Source organism: Chinchilla lanigera, unplaced genomic scaffold (assembly GCF_000276665.1).
Source record: "Chinchilla lanigera isolate Chin_1 unplaced genomic scaffold, ChiLan1.0 scaffold00046, whole genome shotgun sequence".
Taxonomy (NCBI): Eukaryota; Metazoa; Chordata; class Mammalia; order Rodentia; family Chinchillidae; genus Chinchilla; species Chinchilla lanigera.
Window position 1 is genome coordinate 17,518,584 of NW_004955447.1, and position 23,642 is coordinate 17,542,225.

General features: G+C 42.1%; 1 protein-coding gene across 4 annotated transcripts in view; it reads left to right on the forward strand.

Annotated features, from left to right (window-relative positions):
* Positions 1 to 23,642, forward strand: part of Scfd2 (sec1 family domain containing 2) — a 406,746-nt gene that overhangs the window by 176,594 nt on the left and 206,510 nt on the right. Inside the window, exons 6-7 of one of the 4 annotated variants that reach the window (XR_001235725.1) lie at positions 21,132 to 21,226; positions 21,891 to 22,003. The exons of 2 other annotated variants lie outside the window; for them this stretch is intronic. Coding sequence is in view for 1 of the 2 variants with exons in the window: in XM_013518525.1 (XP_013373979.1) it covers positions 21,891 to 21,901 (11 nt within the window). In the remaining variant the exon portion in view is untranslated. Of the gene's footprint in view, positions 1 to 21,131; positions 21,227 to 21,890; positions 22,004 to 23,642 lie in introns of those variants that run through there. One more of the 4 variants, XM_013518525.1, reaches the window with a different exon arrangement.

The following is a 23,642-nucleotide window of genomic DNA, read 5'->3' on the forward strand; positions in this document are numbered from 1 at the left end:
TGGCGGTGTGAGTAAAGCACGGACTCGAACCGCAGGACCAGCAGCTCCCAGAACACTCGCACACTCTGCGCAGGGTGCACACAGGGCTACGCAGCCCCCACAGCCAGAGACGTCCCTGGGGTTTCTCTGTGGTATATTTTAATAGTATTTCTTATCCTAAAATAAGTTTCCAGCTCCTTGTTCTTACCTGCAAAACTCCAGCCCTTTCTTTAATGTGCCCCTGAATCGCACTGCCTTTCTTATTCCTTCCCTAATTGTTGCAGCCCCAAATGACCCCATCGCTCAGGACTGGTTTGTGACAAGCCTAGAATGCTTATATTTGCATTGCCTCCCATGGTTGAAATTTGTGCATATTTATCCTCTCTGGCCTTGGATGATCCTGGCCTGTTAGTTGATCTCTCTTTGTCTTCCATTACTGTATCTCTAAACTGGGGATATGATAGTAGCTGTCTTGTGGGATTGCTGTGTATAGCTATTATTGTTTTCTTTTATCTCTTCTTAGATTTGCTCCTTGAGGACAGTGATTCTTTATATTTCTTGATTCTAGTATAAAATTATAGGATGAATGGAGGAAGGAACCACTACTGGGTTTTGACATTTGCATGTTCTTCACTTTTCTGTTCATGGGCTTGGTTTGAACTCAGGAGAGTCCAGACTTGGTGTCTAGAGTTGGTTCTGAGATGTTAGGTGATGAGGGAGGTACAGTAGTTGATATTAAATTTGAGTATTTTCTATGAAATCTTGCTGTTTCTACAAGGACAAAATATTCAGTCCCTATAGGCTTATCACTGGGGCATGTAAGGCATTTGGACTCCTATTGTTCAGTATGGGGTCCTTGCACTTGTCATGAAAGGTGCTCTTACTGATCTGTTTGGAATCTTCTTTAGTGAGAGTGGCTTTCAAGCACTTTTCTGCAAACCTGCTGAATTGGAATCACCTGAGGTAGTTTCTGCCCATACACATTTGCAGGTCCCGCCCTATCCAGCCAGATGCTGAGGGGCGTTTTGGGGACCCGGATGGAATCCAAGCAGCGTGCTGCAGCCGCAGCCCTCTGATCAGGCATGAGATATGACCCTACTTGAGGTGCCCAGAACCTCATGTCTCTTGTGGAAAGCAGAACCCAGTTCCCAGGCCATTGACAGAGCAGAGTTGTCTTCTTAAAAGGGTTGCTCAGGAGTCCTGAACACAGTCCTGGGCATCAAGAAGCAAAACTTCTCACAGGCACTGGCCATGTCCAGCAGTGTCCCTGCCCCAGTCAGCATCATGGTGGCCACCTGGCCCCGTGTGGCTGCTCCCAAGCCCTGACCAGCACTGCGCGGTGCCCCCTGGGGGACTCACCTGTGCATTTCCTCTCTTCCCACTTCCTTGGCCAAACCAGGACATTCTTCAAGCCAGTCTGGGAGTGGGAAAGACAGCTGCCATGTATGTGATCTAATCTTTGTGTCTCCTGCACAGGTTAGTGTTGCTCAAATGCAGTGATCAAGTATTGGGGTCTTTTCTCCTGTTTCTGCAGAAGATGACTTTTTGGGTCTTTCTATTAGGGTTGGAGAGGGAGGGAGTTGGGGGATAGAAGCACAACCTGGAGCAGAGATAGGGAGAATGAAATGAGAAGCTGCTATCTAAACTAGACATCCAGCACGCTATTCTGCCCTGGAAATTCATCTGTTCACAGTTCAGGAATAAGTCTTCATTTCCTGGAATGAATAAGCCGTAAGTTTGCTATGCCAATATTAAAAAGAAGTGCAGCTACCACTTAGCGAGTGCCTGTGAAATGCCTTGCAGACTCTGCCTCACTGAGTCTTCGCTGCAGTCCTGTGAGGTGGGTGTTACTACACAGCTTACGAAGAGAAAGATAGGGCTCAGAGAAGTTCGCTCACTCACGTGACAGCACAGACTGAAGGCGCTGCAGTCAAGTGTCGGCCCTTCCGGGGCCAGGGCCAGCGCCGTTCACCCGCTCACTGTCTTCTCCGCTAAGTCTGTGCTGGAGCCTCTGGGGTCTCCTTCCCACCTGTTTGTCCGGCTTGCTGCTCTTCGGTTTACTGTGACACGGCTGTGCAGTTCCCCGCCTGAGCTTCTCGCCAGGTCGGGGTTTGTGCTGGGGCTCGAGCTGGATCTTGTCAGAGTTCGTAGGTCAGAAGCCAGGATTGTGTTTTTCCCTTTGGATCTTTTTATTTTGCCTTAAAATAAGTGAATCTTGGGAAGATGTTCCTTGGGTGATGCCAGCAGATCAGAATCAAGTTTACCTGGATAATGTGATGAGGTGATGGCGGCTCAAGGACTCATTTCCGAAATGACGATTTAAGAAAAATGAGCGATCCTGGTAGGTGCTTAGCTTAGTATTCCTGATTAGCATCTGCTTTCAACACGCACACACATGCGCACACACGCACACACGCACACACGCACACCCCACACGCGCACACTGGCAAGCAGCTCTACCTGATTGCTTGTGTGAGGCAACACACAGGCCTGCTGGCTGGAGTGTCGCTTCCTCCCACCCTGAGAGTCGATACCATGTGCGGCAGCTTCTCTCCTTAGCAGACATCGCTGCTTTGGTGGACTGAGAAGGGCCTGAAGGAACTGTCTCCAGTAATATTCTCCTGATTCCATCCACTCCTCCCTCCTGCACCACAGAAGTAACTGGCTCATAGGCTGGATTAAGCCTTCCCTCTTGTGGACCCTGTTTTGTGTGGCTTACTCAAGGTTTGTGAGAAATTTAATTGGAAGCTGAACTTGAACATTGGAGAGACCTCATCTGAGCAGCTAGATTGATTTGTTGATTTTGATTTCTCTTTGAAAAACTGTGAGGAAAGGCAGGAACAGTTGGAGCTGAGCAGGGGCTGGCCCTGGGAAGGGGCCTGTGCCCCCCAGCTTGCCCTAGTGTCTGTCCCTCGCTTTGTTTTCTGGTAGTAGCAGTTGGTCCCCAGGCAGGGTGTGGCTTGCGGTCTCTGATTTGCCATCACTGCGGTGTTTGCGGTCCACCTCCCTGCTGCTGTTGTGAAGGAGTATAAAGCCGCAGTTCTGGTCAGTTTGGTAGTGGTTCCCTTCCCGTGTTATTACTTTCTGTAAACAGGAACTTGAGGTCCACATAGTTAGGAGTGTCGTTGGAGGCCCAGAGGTGCACCACGCACAGGATGTGGCATGTAGTAGCCACTTGGCAATGTCTGGTGAAGGAGTGAATCCACGCCTAAACCCTTGAGATCTTGGGGACTCGGGGTCATTTTTTTTAAGCTGGAAGAAGGACATGATGAAGCACTTTGGGGACATTAATGATACTCCTTAATACAGGCAGAGTTTGGCTGACAACTAGCAACTTTCCATTTCCATGAAAGATGGGATTTTATTCTTATTTTGTGATAGGATACCTTGGCCATTTTATACCAAAGCCTTTTGGGGAACATTAAACTTTAGTGACCTTATAAAATTTCAACAAGTTTTCTTTCTTTTTATATCCGAGCAAATGTCCTCTTCAGTTCAGTTGGCTCTAATGGCCCCTCCAGCGTGATAGCTTCTCTTTGTCCCCGTGTGGGTTATGGAACAGGGACCCAGTGTTTCTGGCTCCAGGAGAAGTTTGACGTTAACCCAAATTCCTTGTTTTGTTAATAAAATGCAGGCCCTGCCCTACCAGGCAGCATACAATCTAGTAATGCTCTTACTCCGTGGTTTAGGACTAGGGCTTCATAGATCACCTGGCTTTGAACTGTGGCCCTGGGCAAGCTGTGTCACATTTCTCTGTCTTAATTTTCTCATCTACAAAACAAGTTTCCTAGTGTTGCCTGTATCATAGCTTTGTTAGAACCGTGCCTGACAGGCTGTGGGTCTTCAGCAAATGACAGCAGCTGCCCTGGTTGGGGTAGTGATCACAGCAATGGTATTTGCCTTCAATTATGGAAGTGTAGCCACTGAGAAATTTCTTTGTGATTTAGTTTCCCCCCTTTTTCCAGCTTTAGTAGGGTATTATTGACAGATATAATTGTACACATTTATGGTGTGCTGGCTTTCTCTTAAATGCACTTATTACTTTAAGAATTACAAAGCCCTTTGGTCAGCAAACTACACAAATATTGGACCCCCCAGCCTATAGTCAGTTTGATTTGACAAGGCAAGAACCTCCTAGGTGCGTGTTCAAGGGGTTCATTGCTCTCCTGGTTATGAAGAGCAGATGAAGCTGTTAGGGGGAAGGTGATTATCTTCCCATTGTCATTGCCCTTTAAAAGCCCTAGTTTTACCCTAGTCGCTGAAGGGAAGCAATACTCTTAATTTCTGTCTGAGCTTCTTTTAGCCAGAGGCCAGCCATCGACAGACATGCCACGTGGTGGTACTGATCAGCAGTGGGTTCTGGGTTTCACCTGTGTTACTGAGGGGATGAGAACCCCTTCGGGGCTTTGAGGAGCTGTGGAATGAAAGCATACTTCGGCTAAGGCATGCCTGTCCCAAACATCGGCAGTCCTGGCAAGCTTAATAGTGTACGCAAGCTGACTGTGAGGGCACTTGGTTTTTTTCTTAGCCATCACCATAAGATTTTTTTAAGCTGGCCTTTCTCTCTTCTCTCTCTCTCCTCTCTCTCTCCCTAGACACAGACCATAGCAGTTGTCTACTAAGTACTTTTAGAATTCCCCCATCTGCAGGATTGTATTAGGATTGTGCTTCTCTGCCTTTTGAAGTAAGGTGTAGCAGTATGATTTGCTTTTACCAATAAAATATGAACATATAGGCTTGTATCACTCTTGGGCAGGAGCTCTTAGGAGCTTTTAGAACTCCCCTTCTGATCCCTGGTGAACATGTAATGTGAGGGAGAGCTTCTGCTGTAAGTCACTGAGGTGTGTGCATTTTCTTATGACATAATCTAGCCTATTTTAAGTAATATATATTGTCCATGTTCATATGCAAGTGAAAATAAAAGTTGCTTTTATCCTGGGTGCTTGAATAAAAGTCCTGTTAACTCTGAAAGCTATGGCTAGATGATATTTCCCTCTTTAAACCCAATCCTATGGCCTAGGAATGCAGTATTCTGATTGGCCAAGCCATTGTTTCATCTTTATCCTGAACCAGAGAGGAAATTGGCCCATGCATTGCTCATGGACAGAGCAAGAAAAAGAGAGGTATTCAAAAGAAATAGAGCTATCAGGAAGGTAGAGGATAAATGCTAGGCAGATTAAAATGAAATATGTTTTTTTGTATCGTAAATAATGAAAAATATCTGCAGCATTTTATTTTTATTCTGGAGCCAAAATTCAATGTTAAACCTTTCAGTAGGCCATTTACTAGCTCTACAAATTTCTAAAGAGAATTTTGTGATCTTCTTTATTGCCATACTATACATAGATATGCCAGAGAAGAGATTTAAATTTGCATGCTCAAGTGGAAAGAAACCGTGAACCCTATAGCTGCTTGTCAGTAATGATATAAAATATTAAAGTAGCAACATGACTGCCTTTCCTTTCTTTAAGTTCCTTCCATAGTGTCTCTATGACTTCCGCATGCTCAGTCTTAGGGAAAATACCACCAATGAGAGGACGAATCGGCCCCATGTGTCACTGGTTCCTGCCTCTGACGGGTACTTATTCACACTGCTCTCTGGAATCACGAGGAAAGCAAATTTTGTAGCTCTTCTTTGTGTGTGGAAACGTCAGTGCCTCTTTCTTCTAGTGCTCCAATTTGTCTGTTGACCTGATTTCCTATATTTTTTCTTAACTCAGTCCACAATCTGTCTTTTAATTTTGCATGGTGTACAGCTGAAAGGTTTGGATGTAGGTCGACTGTTCTATTACTTGCTTTCTAGTTCTACTCCTCATTCTTCTGTTTGCTACTTCCTGACTTGTGCTGGGTTATTTGAACATTTTTTAGTATCCCATTTATAGCTTGTGTTTGATTTCATTTTCTTTTTATAGTGTCTCAAGGGATTGAATATAGACATTTAATATTGGTCTGCTTACAACCAATATTTTACTACCTCAAATGTAATATAGAAACATTACATATATCTAAGTCCCATTATGTTGTAGTTGTCTTATTTATTATATTTATATATATTAAAAACTGATATAATAATTTTTATTTCAATCATTAAACATATATTAACACTCTCACCAGAAAAATAATTCATTACATCTACCCAGATAGTTACTATTTGTATTACTCTTCCTTTGTTTCTGATATTCCAACTTTCCTTCTGACATCATTTCTCTTCTCTCTGACCCAACCAAAAATGGACAACTGAAATGAATATATACTTCTCAGAAGGAGTTCAGATGGTCAGTAAATATATGAAAAAGTGTTCAGCATCTCTGGCCATTAGAGAAATGCAAATTAAAACAACTTCCTTTAGCAATTCTTTTAAAAACCAGCCTGCTGATAATAAATTCTCCCAATTTTCTTTTACAAGAAAAATATTAATTTTACTTTCAATATTTTATTAGTACATTTTAGATATACTTAATTCATTGTAGAGAATTTATACTTGCACATGGTATATCTTGCTTCTCTTTTCCCATTCCATGTTTTCACTAAATGTATTTCTTTTCTTTTCCATTTCTCTCTATCCTGTATAGTTCTGATGAGAATCTAGTGATTCAGACTGACTTTCTGGCATTTGCGTCCCACTGAATACAGGCGTGGAGAGACAGGGGAGAAATGGCATACTGACTACCAGCTCGAAGGAACTTCCAAGTCGGATCTTCTTCACTTTAGGGTCATATTTTGTGTCTCGGTTTTATTGTGTAATTCACTAAGACAGAAAAGGTGGTATGTACTGATCTCATTTTAACCAGAACCTTTCTATGCATTTTGTTTGGAAAAAACTGGATTTAAAGTTCAACAGAAGTTGCTAAACCCTTTTTATGTTACTATATTAGATGTCGTGTGTGTGTGTGTGTGTGTGTGTGTGTGTGTGTGTGTAATGAATACTTACACAGTGCTTACTGTGTGGTAATACAGTTTTATGTATATTGGAAATTAATTCACTTAAACCTTATGACGGTCTGATGAAGTATATGTAATTATTGACTCATACTTTAAGGATGAGGAAATTAAAGGGTTTGAAGTTGGAGTGGTTCGACCAAGGTCACAAAAGTAGGAGGTGTTGGAACCAGGTCAGATCTCCGGAGAATCTGGTTTCAGAGTCTACCTCCTAAATCACTACAGAAAGGTGCTGCAAATTCATTGTGAGTATGTGACAATAATAACAAAATCAAGAAGGAATAATACCTCATTATTATTAAGCACTTTCTATATCTGAGTTCTATGCTAAGCACATTATCCATATCATCTCATTATACATCTTACGAAATTCAGTGAATGTGCTAATTTGTTCATGTTTTATTGAGAATTATGTCATGTGCTGTGCTAGGGTTCTAACCCTGTCCTGGGGGAGCTTAAATTCTAGAACAAGGAGAGTCATTAAACAAATGATTCACTTATAATTATGTGAGTGCACTTGTGCAAAGTATCACACAGGAGGCTGTTAGTGGGGAGGAGCATTCTAGCAAAGCCTCTAGCTCCAGTTTACCAATCAGGACAGGATAGATTACTTTGAAAAAACAACCTCGAAAATGCAGTAGCTTAACACAATAAAAATTTGTTTCTTGCTTATTCTACATGTCCATCAGAAGTGGCTGAGAGCTCTGTACTCCAGTGTTATTTTTGACCTCCTCACTCCAGGAAACGGGCTGACAGAGCAGCCACCAGCAAGCGCATGGCTATTCCCCAAAGAGGAAAAGAGCAAAGTAGACGGGAGTGGTGATTCAGTGTTTGTCAGTATGTCACACAATAGCTTCTGCTCGTGCCTCGCTGACCAGAGTAAGATGGAGGTCACTCCTAACTTACACAGCCAGAAGTGTAACCCTGCCTTCCCTGTTGCAAGGAGGAAAAGCAGAAATATTTGGAAACCAGCACCAAGATCTGTCAGGCCTGTCCTCAGCTCAAGAATAGTTTCCTTAGGAGGCAGTGTTTGAGGTGAATGCTGAAGCAAAAGACAAAGAGGTTGTGGTGGGAAGTGGATGGAAGGGCAAGTATGACTAAGGTGATGGGACGAGAGAGAGTCACGGAGGTGTGGGGCTACTTCTGTCTTCAGTGATGGGGACGTTTACCCTAAGGGCCGTGGGGAGCCAACACGAAGGTTTAAATGGGAAAATGCACGCAATCAGGTTTGTGTTTTCCGCGGGGCCCCGTGGCTAGTATGCCAGTGGACAGAAGGAGCGGGGGGAGAACAGCGCGGGCCGGTAAGGAGGCTGATGTTTTGGCTCAGGTAGAGGTGGTGGGGGCTTGATGTAGGCAGTGACAGTTGAGAGAAGTGGGTAGACTGGAGAGACAGGGACTGAAGATTGGTGGGACAATCCTCCGGCTTCTCTGAGAACTGATGACGTCCCGTATTTCCTTGAGGAGAACCCTGAGCCTGGAGAAATGACAGTTTGGTTCTGAGCGGTATCACGGGGATTTAAACCTGAGTTTGGCTCCCAGACTGGCGTCCTTGACCCTCCTGTCACACTCCCCAGAATACTTTGAGAAGCCTGGCGTGGCCCTCCAGTGGAGGGAGGGCACACGTTTTCAGGGCTGTGTCTTGACTGAGATGAAGCTTGAAGACTTTTTCATGGTAGATGTCTTAACTCGTACCATCCTTTGCTCCCCTGAGAGCCATGCCAGCTGTGCAGCAAACCCCAGCTGAGTTTATAATGAGGTGGCATGAAAGTCAAAGTTGAGGATCCCATTTAAGTGCTTCCATTTGAATTATTAACGAGTAATTTATTAACTCTTTTGTATTACAGCATGTTTCGGCGTTGTTTAAGGTACTTAGAGATTTTAGTTGATCCCAATTCCTTCCTTAACGCACCCCCCCACCTCCTACCCTGCATTCTCTGTTCTTTTTTCTTTCTTCATCTACCCATTTGCTCATGGAAAACTTTCTGAGTAACATTTATTTTGGGGCAGTATAGCAGAGTGATTCAGGATGTGGACTCTAAAGCCCTCCTGTAAGACACTCTTCCATCCTTTCTGTGGACATTGAAGTTCTAGGCCTGTTTCAGTATTTGCTGGCCTATGAAGCTTTCTCAGCCTCTGTCGATGAGTCCTAAGTGACCTGCGTTTGTTGTGGGTGTTTTAAGCCTGCCTGTCTTAGACTAACCTTTCAGCCCTATTTGTGGTCTATTTTCCTTCACAATGAGCATCTCACTTATTATATTTCTTTTGCTTCTCCCAGGGTACTCACCATGGTGCTAACCACACAGTTATTTCCTAAATTACTCAAGAAAAGGAGGGTGATGGTGTTTTCTCTTAACCTCCGTATAGAACTGCTCTTTCTGCATGATCAGCTGTGAAACGCGAGTGGTTTTGAAATATAATCAGTAATGAAAATTTCAGATAGCATAGCCAAGTTAATATATTCAAATATGAAAATTTTCAAATGGTATAATTAACAGGGTCATTGTAGGTTTGGTAGAGAAATACAAAAATTTTACTTCTATAATTAATTTTCTTTTCACTTCTTAATTTTATGTCCAGGAATATATGATTGAGAATATCTTTCCTACCAAGAATAATTAGTCCACAGTTTATTCTAATTTTTACTTTCTACTTACCACAAATATGTGCTTTAAAGATAAACTTCAGAGATAAATGAACCCAGAATAATTTAAAGTTATGACTGTAAAAGAACTGAAAGTACATGTACCAGAAAGTTCTACAGTAGGATATCTTATTGCCACTATTCTACCTGGTTTCCTGTTTACCACCAAATCTCTAATGATATTGGGCTGTGTGATCCCATGAGCTGCAGAGTATAGAACTGTTGGGACATGTCAGGTGGTCTCCGTCATGTGATGCTGTTCTGAAGCAGTGATTAGCACAAGCTGTTCAGCTGGCATGGATTTTGTTTTTGTTTTAAATAAACTTTATTTTTAGAGTGGTTTTAGATTTACAGATAAATTACAAAACTAGTACAAAGTTCTCATCTAGCCTGGCTCCAGTATTCCCTATTATTAGTGTGTGGACTAATTATTACTAATGAAGGTGTATTAGTATGGCACATTGGTTGCAAGTAGCAAACAGATATTGATATATTACTATTAACTAAAATATACCTTTTCCCAGCCTTCCTTAATATGTACCAAATATCCCTTTTGTGTTCTAGGACCATATTACATGTAGTTTTCATGTATCTCTAGGCTTCTGGCTGTGACAGTTTCTTATATTTTTCTTAATTTTGGTGACCTTGAAAGTCTTAAGGAGTACTTCTCAGGTGTTTTGTAGGATGTCTCTCAGTGGAGATTTGTTTTATGTTTTTCTCGTAATTAGATTAGCGTAAATTATGGTTAAGAAGACCACAGAGGAAACCTGTCACTTAAATCCTATGTATCAAGACTATCTACTATCAGTGTGATGTTGACCTTCACGACCTGGCTAAAGTAGTGTCGTTCAGGCATCTCCACGGTACAGGTACTGCCTCTCCTCCTTTCTGTGCCGAACTCCTTGGAGGTTACTGTGCCCAGCCCACGCTTAAGAGTGGGAGTTATGCTCCGCTGTGTTCAGGGCAAAGTATCTGCGCACGTTACTAGGCATTTTTCTGTGCAAAGAGATTTTTCTCTTGTTTCAGCATGGACGGGTGGGTACTTATTTTATATTTTGGTTATGATCCAATGCTTCATTTCTTTTGTTTCTTGGAATATCCTAGTTTTGGCCATTGGGATCTTTCAGTTTGCTTCTGTCTTTCACTCTTATGGCTTCTTTCCTTCTTTCTATTACAAATTGAGACAGACTCATTTTGTATATTTCCTACCCCTGTCCTAGAATCAGCTATTTCTTTAAAGTGCAGCCATTGAAGGGTTTTGGGAATCAAGATGCAGCACTAGATATTCTTGTTGCTACTGAGACGTCATTGCCCTTGTAGATCCTCTTAGCTGACAGAGCAAGTAAATATATATATTTATGCAGATCCACATCAGTGCACATATTAAAAAATTTCTTACAAAACTACCTGTCTTCAGATTGAGCTAAACATTATACTGGTGTGTCCAACACCACTTTATTACCACGTGGACCTTTCAGTGTGGGGAGGAAGGGACGGGTCCTAGCTCGTCTCCTTGTGTGTCTGCGCAGTCCACGCCGATGGGGAGAAGCTGGCTCCCGTTATCGTTCATTCATCAGTGTGGGTGCACCCTCACCCACCTGGAAGGCCACACAAGGGACGGCAGAGCCTTTCTGGGCAGTGTGTCCAGAGCCATTCTGTACTTAAGCCTCTTCCCTTGTGATGATCATTTTGCTCACCTGGCTGGGGTCTGGTTTCTACCTGTGATATGGCTACTGTGTTCTTCCTTGTGACTGATAGCCAGTTCATGATCGTTTATTTTGACGCCATACAAGTGTCCTGCTCCTCATCAAGCTTTACCCCGATGATTGTTGTTCCAGATGATCTTACAGAGATGGTGGCAAAAGGCTGACTTTTAACTCCGCTATGCCCTCCACTCACCAGTTGTTGTTCCACAAGGAGGAATAGCGCCGGATCTGTGTGTGTGTGTAAATAATTTAATAAGTTATAATTGTTAATTTTGGTGTCTAGTTAGGTTTAGTAAGGGGAACCTTCTTTAAACTGGTTCTGGTATCTTTTTGACATGTCATAAGGATGCAGCACTTTCTTACTTTTTGATAAGAGAAAGTGCATCTTACACTTTTCTGGCCTCATTCAGGGAATCTGCCGTTGTTTTCAAGATCTCTTGGTTCATTTCAGTGGCAGTTGCATATAGTAACCAAGATCTAGGAATTTGGTATAGTTGTTGTTACCGGGGTGTCATTCTAGGATGCTCAGGAGACATCAGAGAAAAAGTCTCATATATATATATATATATATGCGCGCACGTAGAAGCATATATTTATTAGCATATGTGTAAAATCATGCCTACCTTCCTAATCTAACATCTCAAGGTTCATCCTTACCTTCGTTAATTCCTTCTTTGTAAGTCACTTTTTTCTGCAGTGAAAACCCTGGCTTCCAGCAGTGCCAACACATTTACTTTATTTCCCTAGCTTTACAGGACATAAATTAAAAGAAAAAGTCATTTCAAAATTGCTGTACTCATGCCATTACCAGTGAAAAGTCTGCTAAAAATAGATCCAGATTTACTTGCCTTTTTTCTAGACTGAGAGATATACGTGTAATTTTGGTATGCAGTTATCGTACATTTGTCGAGTGGAAACTCATTTCAGCTGGCTCCCGTGTCTGTGTGACGTGCTACCAGTTTTTGATGGAGCCGTCTTACTTTCTGCACAGCAAAGCTTATCTTACGCCTTTCTTGCCCCATCCTTGAAAAATTACTGCATGTTAGCGTTGCTTGGTTTAGTTCTTCCCCAGGCTGCCTCTCCAGCCTATACCCCAGTGTGGTTCTATAATTTAGTCAGGATTCGGTTAGGATTATTTATTTAAGGTTTTCTTCTATGTGTATTGGTTTAATTGTATTTTTGAATATGTAGAACATTAATATTCTTCCAAGTTTAAAACTATGTAAATAGGTACAGTGAAAAATACCACTCTTTCCTTTTTTTTTGGTACTGGGAATTGAATGCAGGACCTTGCTCTTGCCAGGCAGGTGCTTGTGCCACCGAGCTATCTCCCCGAACCCAACTCTTTCCTTTATGCTTTCCAATCTGTCCTTCTGCCTCATCCCTTTACAGCCAACTTGTTATAATTTTAAGGTGAATTTCTCTTTTAAGTAAAGTTGAACATATTTTCCTATTTTAATGTAACTTTGTATTTTATATGAATTGTCTAATAATGTATTTTACCCATTTTCTATAATGTTTTGGGTAGAAATTTTAAAGGTATTTATAAATTAGGGACATTTGTTCTTTATACTATATTTATAAGTATTTTCTTCTCATTTATTTGTCTTGTCACTTTGTTTATGTGTTTTGCTCTTCAATTTTTATAGATCATCAAATATATCAATCTTTTTAATATGTTTAGATTTTGAGTCATAATTGCAAAGACTTTTCTTTCAGGTTGTAGAGAATTTACTGACTTAAAACTCAATCTGTGGCTTTACTTTAAAGCATCAGGAAAGTTTAGAGTTTATACTTATGAATGGCATGGAGAATTGATCAAAATTTCTTTTCCAGTGGCTCTGCTGTTGTGCCAACACCACTTGTTACAAAGTGTGTCTTTGCCCCAGCATTTTCAGATGTCCTTGTACCACGTGCTAGAATCATTTCCATCTGTAGTTGAGTTTCTTTCTGGGATTTCTGTCCTGTTTTATTTGTCTGCGTGGCTCTTTGTGCTTTAGTTATGGAGACTTTGAAGTAGGTTTTTATATCTTTGGTATGACTATTCCCTGCCTTGCAGCTTTCCCTTATTATTGTTTTTTAGATATTCTTGTTTGTATTTTTAATATGAAATTTAGGGTATAGTAAAATCAATTTGTCTGATTCTAGGGGAAAAAACTTATTTTTTGTAACTTGAATTTTACGGTATTTATATACTGACTTAATGAGAATGAACATCTTTGACGATGTTGATGCATCGTAACCAAGAACCAGGAATGTCTTTTGAGTCTGCATTTCTGCTTTAGAGGAGCATTTTATTTGTATAGGTTGAAACTTCTATTCATTCTAAAATATTCTCTTTTTCCATTGTTACTGCAAAGGGGGTTTCTTCACCACTGTGAGTTTTTAAAGCACTGCTTTGTACATGTTTTTTCATTTTGAATGACTATCTCAGCACAGGCAGATTGTGTACTACCATCAAAGATATTTCTTCCATGAGTAACTCCCTCTGTATCAGTAGATAAGTTTAAAGCTTCACACATGTTCTGTGAACTGGAACTCCTGGTACCCTCTATTATCTAGAATTTAAAAGATCAACTGTTATCAAATCAGAGTATCGTTCTGGAAACTCTGTGGATTGCTCTTTGGAGTACTGCAACAGGAATGTTGTAATAGGGGTCACAGGGGGAACAGGATCAGAGAGAGAGGCCCCGGTCTCCTCAGAGGTTGGAAGTACAGCTTTTTGTCATCATGGAGATGACTGGTACAGACCATAAAGCCACTGGTCCTGAGTGTCTACAAGCCATTCCTTTGTGTAATGAATCAGAGGTGAAGTGTGTTAAATATTGTACCAGTCAGAAAGTATTGGCACTTTCTTCCTGTCCACAGGAGCTGTAAGTGCTTCAGCATGGTCTTTGTGTTTGACATTTTCGTCTCCACTGAGGCATTTGAAGTCTTGCCAGAAGTGGAGATCTTTCTTTTCTACACTTAATGTCACAACTGGGACTTGCATACTTCATTCTTAAACAGAGTTTAGAGGTAGTGATTATTTATATAAAAGTTGTGATCTTTGCATAGTCATGAGCTTTTTATAGAAACCTGCAAACTATTGTTTTTATAATTCACTTTCAACATTGGTATATCTTACAGTCATTGCAAAAGATAGACACTAAAAGATACAAGAGAGAAAGAAAGGGAGAGAGACATAGAAAGAAAGAAAGAGAGAAAGAGAGAAAGAAAGAGAGCCCGCCTCAGTATAGGACCAAAAAAAGACCCGAAACTCACTCTTGGGACCTGCTGAGTTTGGACTCAAGTCATGTGTGACTCACAGGGATCCTTGGGGATCTGTTCATTTGTCCCTAGCCATTCATTTTTCATACAAACTTATTCTCATAGGATGCTTTGAAAATTTGTAAAAATAACCTTTTAATAATGGGAAATTGTAACGTAGTCCTAATAAATTTTTAACACCTCGTTTAAAAGATAATTAATTTTTTTATCTAGCAAGGGTATAAAATGGTTATCTTGACTAATTAATCACATTAAGAAATCACTTCTCTCTCACTATACACATATATATATGCACATTTATTTATTTACTTGTGTAATTGATTTAGTCAATGCCATAACTATGATGGCATTTCTGATTCTTAATGACTACAGAGCCATTACTGGGAGTTTTAATATTTTTTAAAGTAGTAAATAATCTGTAGATAATATTTGTTATATATTTCCACGCCAGTCACTATTTCAGACCATGTATTCGTTCTCCACAGAAGCCCTAGAAAGTGCTTACTGTTGTCTTGCTGAGCAGATGAGGAATGAGCTCGTGTAGGTTGTCAGCATTGGTAATTTAATTCCTGAACGCTGATGCATCATCAGAGTGAACGCTAAGAGTCCCGGGTATTACAACAGCAGATACCGGAGTGCTGCTCTGTTCTTCTCTCCCTCAGCTCCCTGACGGCCGTTCTGGTTTCCTTTTAATTTGTTCCAACATTTATTGGCCGTTCTGGTTTCCTTTTAATTTGTTCCACCATTTATTGGCCGTTCTGGTTTCCTTTTAATTTGTTCCACCATTTATTGATATTTCCAGTACTTTCAAGTGTTTTTTTCTTTGTACTTGCCATGTCCACTGACTTAGAATGAGCTTCAGTTCGTTGCCTTCTGCAGTGTTTACAAATACTCATTTACCTTTACCCATGAATGTTTATTTTTAAATTGAGGAGCACAGTCAAGTATGGACTAGCACCCACTGGAGGGCATTTAATGAGAGAAAGGGCTATAAATTGTGTGTTTAGTGGGCACAAGGCACGAGGAATATGATGATAATTTTTCTATTTCAACTTCATGCTTTCTGAAATTTTGTCAATAAGATTAGAAAGTTCAGTCTCTGGGGATGAAATTAGTGATTGGAAAGCTGGTGAAAGGTGTTTACTGTTTGTGTATTTCTAACATTAGTGGCAGTGGTTGAAGTGACAGAACCAGCTGTAGAGGTCCTTGTATTCACTTAAAACATAGTTTCCGAGTGCTTATTGAATGTTGGGATACACAGGGGAGCAACTTCGGCAATGATTCTTACCCTAGAGAGCCGACAGTTTAGTTGGAAGACACATTCAGTAACCCATAATCAGGGTACATGGGTAGACAGGTAAGTAAATGGTAAGGGGCGTTAGCGGATGATTGGGGATGTGTAAAGTAGGATAGTACTTGAGGGAGCTGATAAGGCTGTGGGAGTAAAGGAACCGCGCAGCAGTTAAGGAAGTCGGAGAGCGTGTGTGTGCGTGCACGCGTGTGGACCGAGTTAAGTGCAGAGGCCAGGAAGGAGCTCACCCAGAAGGCAAGCTTTGAGGGAGTGAAGTAGGTGAGTGAGGTGGCGGAGGGGAGCTTCCCAGGGAGGGAGGACAGTTAAAGCAAAGCTTCGCCGAGGCAGAAATGAGTCTGGAATGTTTGAGGAACAGAATGGGCAAGAGGGCAGCGGGGAGCAGCAGCTAATGCCCAGTCTGTGGGGCCTAGAATTCAAGGGCTGTGGTTTGAACTCTGAGTGAAATGGAGAGCCACTGAAGCACTTTAAGCAGAAGGATGACATGATCAGATCTTGCTTCTGAAAGATCGCACTGTGTGCTCTTTTAAGACTTCCCTGAAGAGGGGTGAGAACAGAAGCGTGGGCTCCCACGGGAGGCTTCGGGGGTAACACGGCTGAAAGGTAGTGCAAGCGTGGGCCAGCCTGTGGCAGAGGCGGTGAAAAGGAAGCGGGTTCTTGTACTGACGGTGACACCCTGAGGGCTGGGTGTAGGTCAGAAGTGGGAAGAAGTCTGCAAAGGTGACGTGCACGTCAAGAACGAACAGATGGGGTCATATAAAAGTAAAAGGCTCTGTACAATAAGGGAAAGGGAGCAAGGAGATAACCAACAGAATGAGAAAAAATTTTGGCCAGCTACCCTTGGTCAGTGAACTAACATCTACAGTACATCAAAAAATTAGATCCCCAAAATAAAAGACCCAATCAAGAAATGAGCAACTGAAATGAAAAGAAGGAGTAGCACAATGGCCAATTAGAAGAGGTACAAATGGCCAATAAATACAAGAGAAAGTGCTCGCTGTTCTGGCCTTTAGAGGAATGAAATTAAAGCAACATAGAGCTTCCATCTTATTCTAGAAAGAATGACTGCCATCGAGAAATCAAACAAGAAAAAGGCTGATGAGGCTGCAGGGGGAGAAAGAGCCCTTTTGTATTGCTCATGGGAGTAAAGAGGTACAGTCACTGTGGAAATCAGTGTGGAGAGTCCTCAGAGCACTGAAAATAGAAATGCCATTGAACCTGGCTATACGCTTTCTAGGGATCTTCCTGAAAGAGTTAAGGACATCATATGTCAGTGGTACGTGTGCACCCACTTTCGTAGAAGCTCAACTCACAGTACCTAAATCTTGGAAGTAGCCTGTGTGGCTATCAGCAGGTGAACTGATAAAGAAAGTGTGGTGGGGGCTGGGAATTTAGCTCAGCGGCACAGCGCCTGCCTGGCAAGTGCAACGTCGTGAGTTCGATTCCTCGTACCGGAAAAAACCAAACCAAAAAAAAAGAAAAAAGAAAAAGAAAGTGTGGTGTTTCTGCCCAGTGGAGCACTGCTCTGCCACAAAGAAGGATAAACGCGAGTCATTTGTAGGAAAATGGATGCACCTTGAGCCCACAAGTGAAGTGAAATAAATAAGACTCACAAGCTTAAATATTGCATGGTGTCTGTTGTACGAGAAACCCAAAGTGTATATCAATTAAAGACTAAAGACAATAGGAAACAGGACATAGATCTGTTGCAAACGGAAAGGGATCCAAGAGGCAGAGGAGGGAGGGTGGGGCGGGAAAGAGATGTAAACATAACTGAGATGTGTTGGTAGGATGAATAGAATCATTATCTACTGCAAACATGTACTGGTGGGTATACAAAGCACTTACGTTCATCACCCTTTGACTTTGGGGAAGAGCTCAAAGTAACACTGTGCCAGCGCCAGTGGATGAGGTGGATGACCCTGTAATTTTTTATGTGACAAAAACTGCCGTAAGTGGTGATCAGTGAGGGTGATCATAAAATATAGTGAATGAGTATTTAACCTTTAAAAATTTGTTACAGTAAAAACCTCTTTGCCCCTCACCTCCTTCCAAGTGTGCAAAATGCTCTCCCTCACCTTAAACCCACTTATCCCATTATTCTTGGCAAAGTTTCTGTTACTTTAATACATTTTTAAAAATTTGAATATTCACTGTATCTTTCAGTCCTCTGTGGTGTCTCAGTGATGCTGCTAACAGGACAAGTAAGGTAAAGACTGTATTTTTCAGCACGGCGTTCACTGCCGATACAACGATAGCGTTCAGTGGAGTGAACGGGCAGGGCTATGTGGGCGTGGGAGTAAGAGGTAGTGGGAGTGCGTGACAAATAACCTGCTCCGGAGACAGAGACAGACAGAACGGGAAAAGAGCAATTTGAGACGATGCCTGTAGGCGGCTCTTTGAAGAACTTCGACGGTAAAGGAGACCCAGAAAATAGGGTAGCTGCTGAAGTAGACTCAGGGATTTTTTTAACGATAGGCGGAATGAAAGCATGTTTTTATATGGACAGACACAATCCATTCATGTGTCCCGCCTGCAGCCCATGAGCCACATTCCCTCTTCTATATTTGTTTTGTTTTGTCTCCGGGAGTAGGAATTGAACCCAGGGCCTTTGCCGTGAACTACACCCCAACCCTTTTTATTTTTTGTTTTGAGGCAGGGTCTCAGTAAGTCACTGGACTGTCCATGCTGGACTCATATCTGCCGTGTTCCTGCCTCAGTCTGCAGAGTGCTGGGATTACAGGCAAGCACCACCATACTTAGCCCTCTTTAATTTTTAAAATGTTATAATAAAAATACTTGTAAAAGATACTTTGTTATTTTTATAGTTAACCATATTATATATTTTATGTGCATCCCGAAACAATCCCTCTTCACAAATTGCAGCCCAAGCAAGGCTTGGACATTCATGCTAGACAGTGATAAATTGAAACACTGAGGAAAGTTCAGTGCAGCCTAACCCTAGTACCTTAGCATGTGACTCTAGGCTGAGTCCCTAAAGAAGTTGAAATGAAACGCAGTTGGGAGGGGGGTGAAGACATGAAAGGAAGGCGGGGTGGAGCGCATAAAAGGAATTCAGATTTGTTACGTGTGTGTACCAACTCCCCGTAATAAGTGTAATCTCTATGTACTACAAACATGTACAAACAAAAATAAAATTTAAAAGCAACTAAAAATAAAAAAGGCCCGGGAAGTGTGAAATCCCTTGGTTCAATCTCCATTGCCACAACACCGTAAAAAAGAAAAAGAAAGGCTGGGGATGTAAGAAAAAGATGAAATGCAGTCATGGGGGGGGGGCTGTCATGTGTTCTTAGAGGAAGTTAGGACACGCGTACGCAGAGAGCAAAGACCAGAAAGCAGAGAAGTATTACAAAAATAAACCTATGGGTACTTCGATCTTGGGCTCTTAGACTCTAGAATTGTGAGAAACGAAATTTCTCTGGTTTAAGCCACCTGTCTGTGGTATTTATCGGGGCATCCCTAGCTGGCTAGTGTAAAGCACATACTGGAATACACAAGGGGGCGTTGGCTGGAACGCGCAGTGCGAAGATTATTAACATTAGCGGAGAGTGGCGCTTGCCTGTAATCCCAGCTGCTCCGGGGGCTGAGGCAAGAGGGTCACAATATTTAAAATGTGGAAGGTGATTTCACTGTTACTCATTTTTTTAGTGACGTAGTTCAAAATGTCAAAGCTTAAAAATTACATTTAGTGAGGTGGTTTCCTTCCAGCCTGCCGTCCAACCCGACCACCACGTTACCCACTTTGGGGACAACTGCTGTGATGATTTCTTGTATTTTCTTGCAGTGATATTTTATATCCACATACACATAAGCATATTTTTTTCCCATCCCCTTTTAAAAAAAATATAAAGGATATCCGTCCTCTCTTCCTGGGACACCTGCTCACCTCCCTGTCTTACTTTCTTCTGAGCAGTCTTGCTGACCAGCCTGTCCCCAAACAGGGCTTCTGCCTGCTTTTTAGTCTGCTTCATTTTTCTCCATACCACTTGTTACCTCCTCATACTGTGCTTTTATTTTTATTGTCCCTGCCTCACTGCAAGTTAACACTGTTTTTTCATCTCTATGATTCTGTTTTTCATCTCTATGATTTTGTCACTTCTAATATATGAATTGACTCATATAATGAAGAGGCTTTTGAGATAGGTGAGACAGGTTTTCCCCTTAAATGGCCGGGGGAGCTACCAGTGACTTCAGGTATCAGTAGTTCCTTTTGTATTGTGTACCTACCCTTTTTCCTGCTGAGTAGTATTCTGTGATATGTGTGCCATGTCTGTTTCATGGTTCATCTTTTGATGAGCATGTGGATTATTTCCAATTTTTGGCTATTACATGTCACACTTCTGTGAATATTCTGGCACTGATTTTAGTGCAAGTTGTAATTTTCAGTCTTCTAGGAAAAATGCATTACAGTGTAATTATAATTCCTGGGTTATAAAATAAAGGTGTAATTTATATATATACATTTATATATATTTAAAAGTACATATATGTATATGTTTTATACATATATGTAATCTCAGCATGTGGGAGACTGAAGCAGTAGGATCCTTGCAAATTTGAGACCAGCCTGGGCTACAAAGTGAGCTCAAGTCCAGCCTGAACTGCATAGTGAGACCCTGTCTCAAAAAGACCAAAAAAAAAAAAAGTATATGGGCTGGGGATATAGCTCAGTGGCACAAGGGCCTGCCTGGCAAGCGCAAGCCTGAAAAAAAAAAAGAATGGGTTGTTATTTACATAATGTGCTGTATAATAATTTCTAGTGTAGCTTTATTCAGTGGGATTATTCTGCACAAATAATGGTCTGTTATCATTTCAGTGTTTCCTCTGCTATACATTCTGAAAACTACAGTGATCTCAATTTTGATTCTGAAATATTTATATTTCTTTTTTACTCCCTAATCCTCTCTTTTCCTTTTATCAATCCATCAGAAGTACAGAGTACTTTTGAGCCCATGGATTTTAAGTTTTGCAAACCTGGAAGCTTTCGGTTTCATCTATGAATGACAATAATGGTGTTATATAGGATAAGATGGGATATTGTGTGAAATTAAACAGTGTGGCAGAGTAGCTACACAGGTATGGTCTGGAGGTCATGTGATGGATCGGCAGTGGGGCTGGTGCAGTGGGGCGGGACGGAGGGTGACCGCTCGGGCAGACCTGTGTTCGAGTCAGTTATTCCTGGCCCGGGTCACCTCCATTCACCTGAACTTGGTTTGTCTCACCTGTAAAATGAGAATAATGACAGTGCTTGTCTCTTAATTGTCAGCTCCTGGGACATGAATTTGGCCTGTTTTGTTTGTGGCTGCATCACCAGTACCTAAGACGGTATCCACTGTACATTTGCAACTGTTTGTTGGGCAAGTGAGTGGACAGTTTGTAAGGACCTCATTTTAGCCGGGTGTGGTGGGGTGTGGTGGGGTGTGTGTGTGTGACGGGAAGGTGGATGGCAAGTCTGAGCCCAGTGTGGGCAACTTAGTGACTTAGTAAGACCCCATCTCTAGATCAAAACACACAAACACATACATAAGGCTGGGCTGTAGCTCAGTGCTAAGGAGAGGAGGAGGCAGAGGATGGGGGAGAGAGGTGAGAGTGAGGGAGAGGAGGTGGGGTTAAGGAGGAGAAAGGGGTTGCGTGGTGCGGGGAGGGCAGGAGGAGGGAGAGGAGGACGCTGTACTTCTTCCGTCCTGCACCCTCTTGTCTCGCATTCATTTGCCGGCGCTGAGGTTCTCCGAGCGCGGCTGAAGCTCTGTCTCTTGCCCTGGGGAAGCTTGTCCTGTGAGCAGAGACAGACTGGTTGCTTCCTGAAGAGGCGCCCGCTCCTGATTGCTTGGTAATTCCTCGTTGTGTATCTTAGGGCATTTTCACTTAGTTTAGCATGTACATTTTCTAAGACGTGTTGCCACACATGATCTGAATGCAACAACAAGTCCAACTGTTGTGGGAAGATGTTTGTTTTGGGTTTCTTGTTTTTGTTTTGTTGCCAAAATAGTTTTCACTTGTCATCTTCCTTTTGACTGGCTTCCAGAAGAACTGTAGATACAAAGCAACAGATGGCTGAGAAGATGGTTTCGAAAATGTCCCTCGGGCCAAGCGAAATCCCACTTGCCACCCGGACGTCACGGTTTCTGACAGACCTTCAGAGCTTCTCCAGCTTGTTTTCCATTGCAAAACTTCAGAGTGCTTGGAAGTCACCACAGCATATTTTATTATTACCAAAGCGAAGTTCTGGCAGTTGGAGATCTCTGTAGAAGAAACAAATACATCATACACATTGGAACAGATGTCTTTAAAATAAGTTTTTCAAAATGGTTGAGCATGTTTGAAATGTACCAGGGAAGTATGTTTGTATATCTTTAGAAATGATGGCAAGCAAAAATGTTCTGTAGATTAATGTTAGCATTTAGTTCAGATATAGATTCCAGACTAACTTAGAAATGTGGAAGTTCTCCAAGCAATTAAGCCGTCTTGTGATGACCCTAACTTTGTCCATTGGCAGTGAATACGGTCAGATTTATTTTGGGCCTTTCCAAGCAATTTTTTTTCTAATTTTTATAGAAAAAAACCCTTTTGTTGTAGATGTCTTGTAACAAAATGAATTTATGTCTTTTGACTATCAAATTTAAAATTTTCCTATTTAATAGATGTGTCTTTTTATACAGAAAGGGACAATTTGTCTTTTTTGCTAGTATAGGAATTATTAGCAGTTTTGTCATACAGTTGTTTGTCAAATAAATAACTAAAACCTCTGCATTTTAATTTTAATTCATTGTCTCATAAAGACAACTTTTATAAAAACTATTGTAACTAAAACGTAAGCACAATTTAATGTCGTCCAACTTAAAAGCTTTATTACTCCCAAGGACACTTGCAAGAGAGTGAAAGGCAATCTGAAGAACTGGAGAAAATACTACAGATCATATATATCTGACGTGGTCTGGCATTCAGAATATGTAAGAACTCTGACGCAGCAGTGAAGAAGACAGTGCACTTAAATATGAGCGTAATACGTCAGTAAATACGTCGTAGTCTGTTTGAGCCCGTGCCACAAGCTGCCGAAGACGGCGCGGCTTAGAAGTAATGGGCATTTTTCCCTAACACTGCGGGAGACTGGGGAGTCCAAAGTGCCAGCAGGTTCCTTGTCTGGCGAGGGCCTGACTCAGGCTCACGGAGGCGTTTGCTTGCTGAGCTCTAACATGGCAGAGAGGTGAGCTCTGCGGGGTTTCTTTTCTAAGGGCCCTAGTCCCATTTGCCTATCTGATCCCCTACTAAGACCCCCTGTCGCCATGCCATCGGGTTAAAGATTGAAACCTGAGTGTATGAGCTTGGGGAGCATGCAGCATTCCGTCTGTAGCACTTCACTGGTAGTTCCCCAGCGTTGCTGTCCTTCTCATGCAAGAGAAACTTCATAAGATCTTAAGGTCTTATGCTCTGCCTTCCTTCCCACTTGATCTTAAGGTCTTATGCTCTGCCTTCCTCCCCACAAAAGCAGGGATCGTCTTCTAGACCTACTGGGTGAAGATCCTGCCTGTGCAGCTTTGCCAGGAGGGGGCTCAGGTCGCCTGGAGGGGGCTTAGGTCACCTGGGCCTTCGGCCACGGCTTTGAGCGTCCCTCCCCTCACAGTGTTGAGTGGAGATCATCTGGCCGTTGAAAGGGAGGTGATAGTGCCCCTTTTACAGTAAGGAGGCAGCCTGGTGTTCTCTAAATCACCTTCGGCATCATTGTTCTGTTGTGGAAGAATCGCTCTGGGCTTCTGTGGAGAAGATTGATCGTTACTAA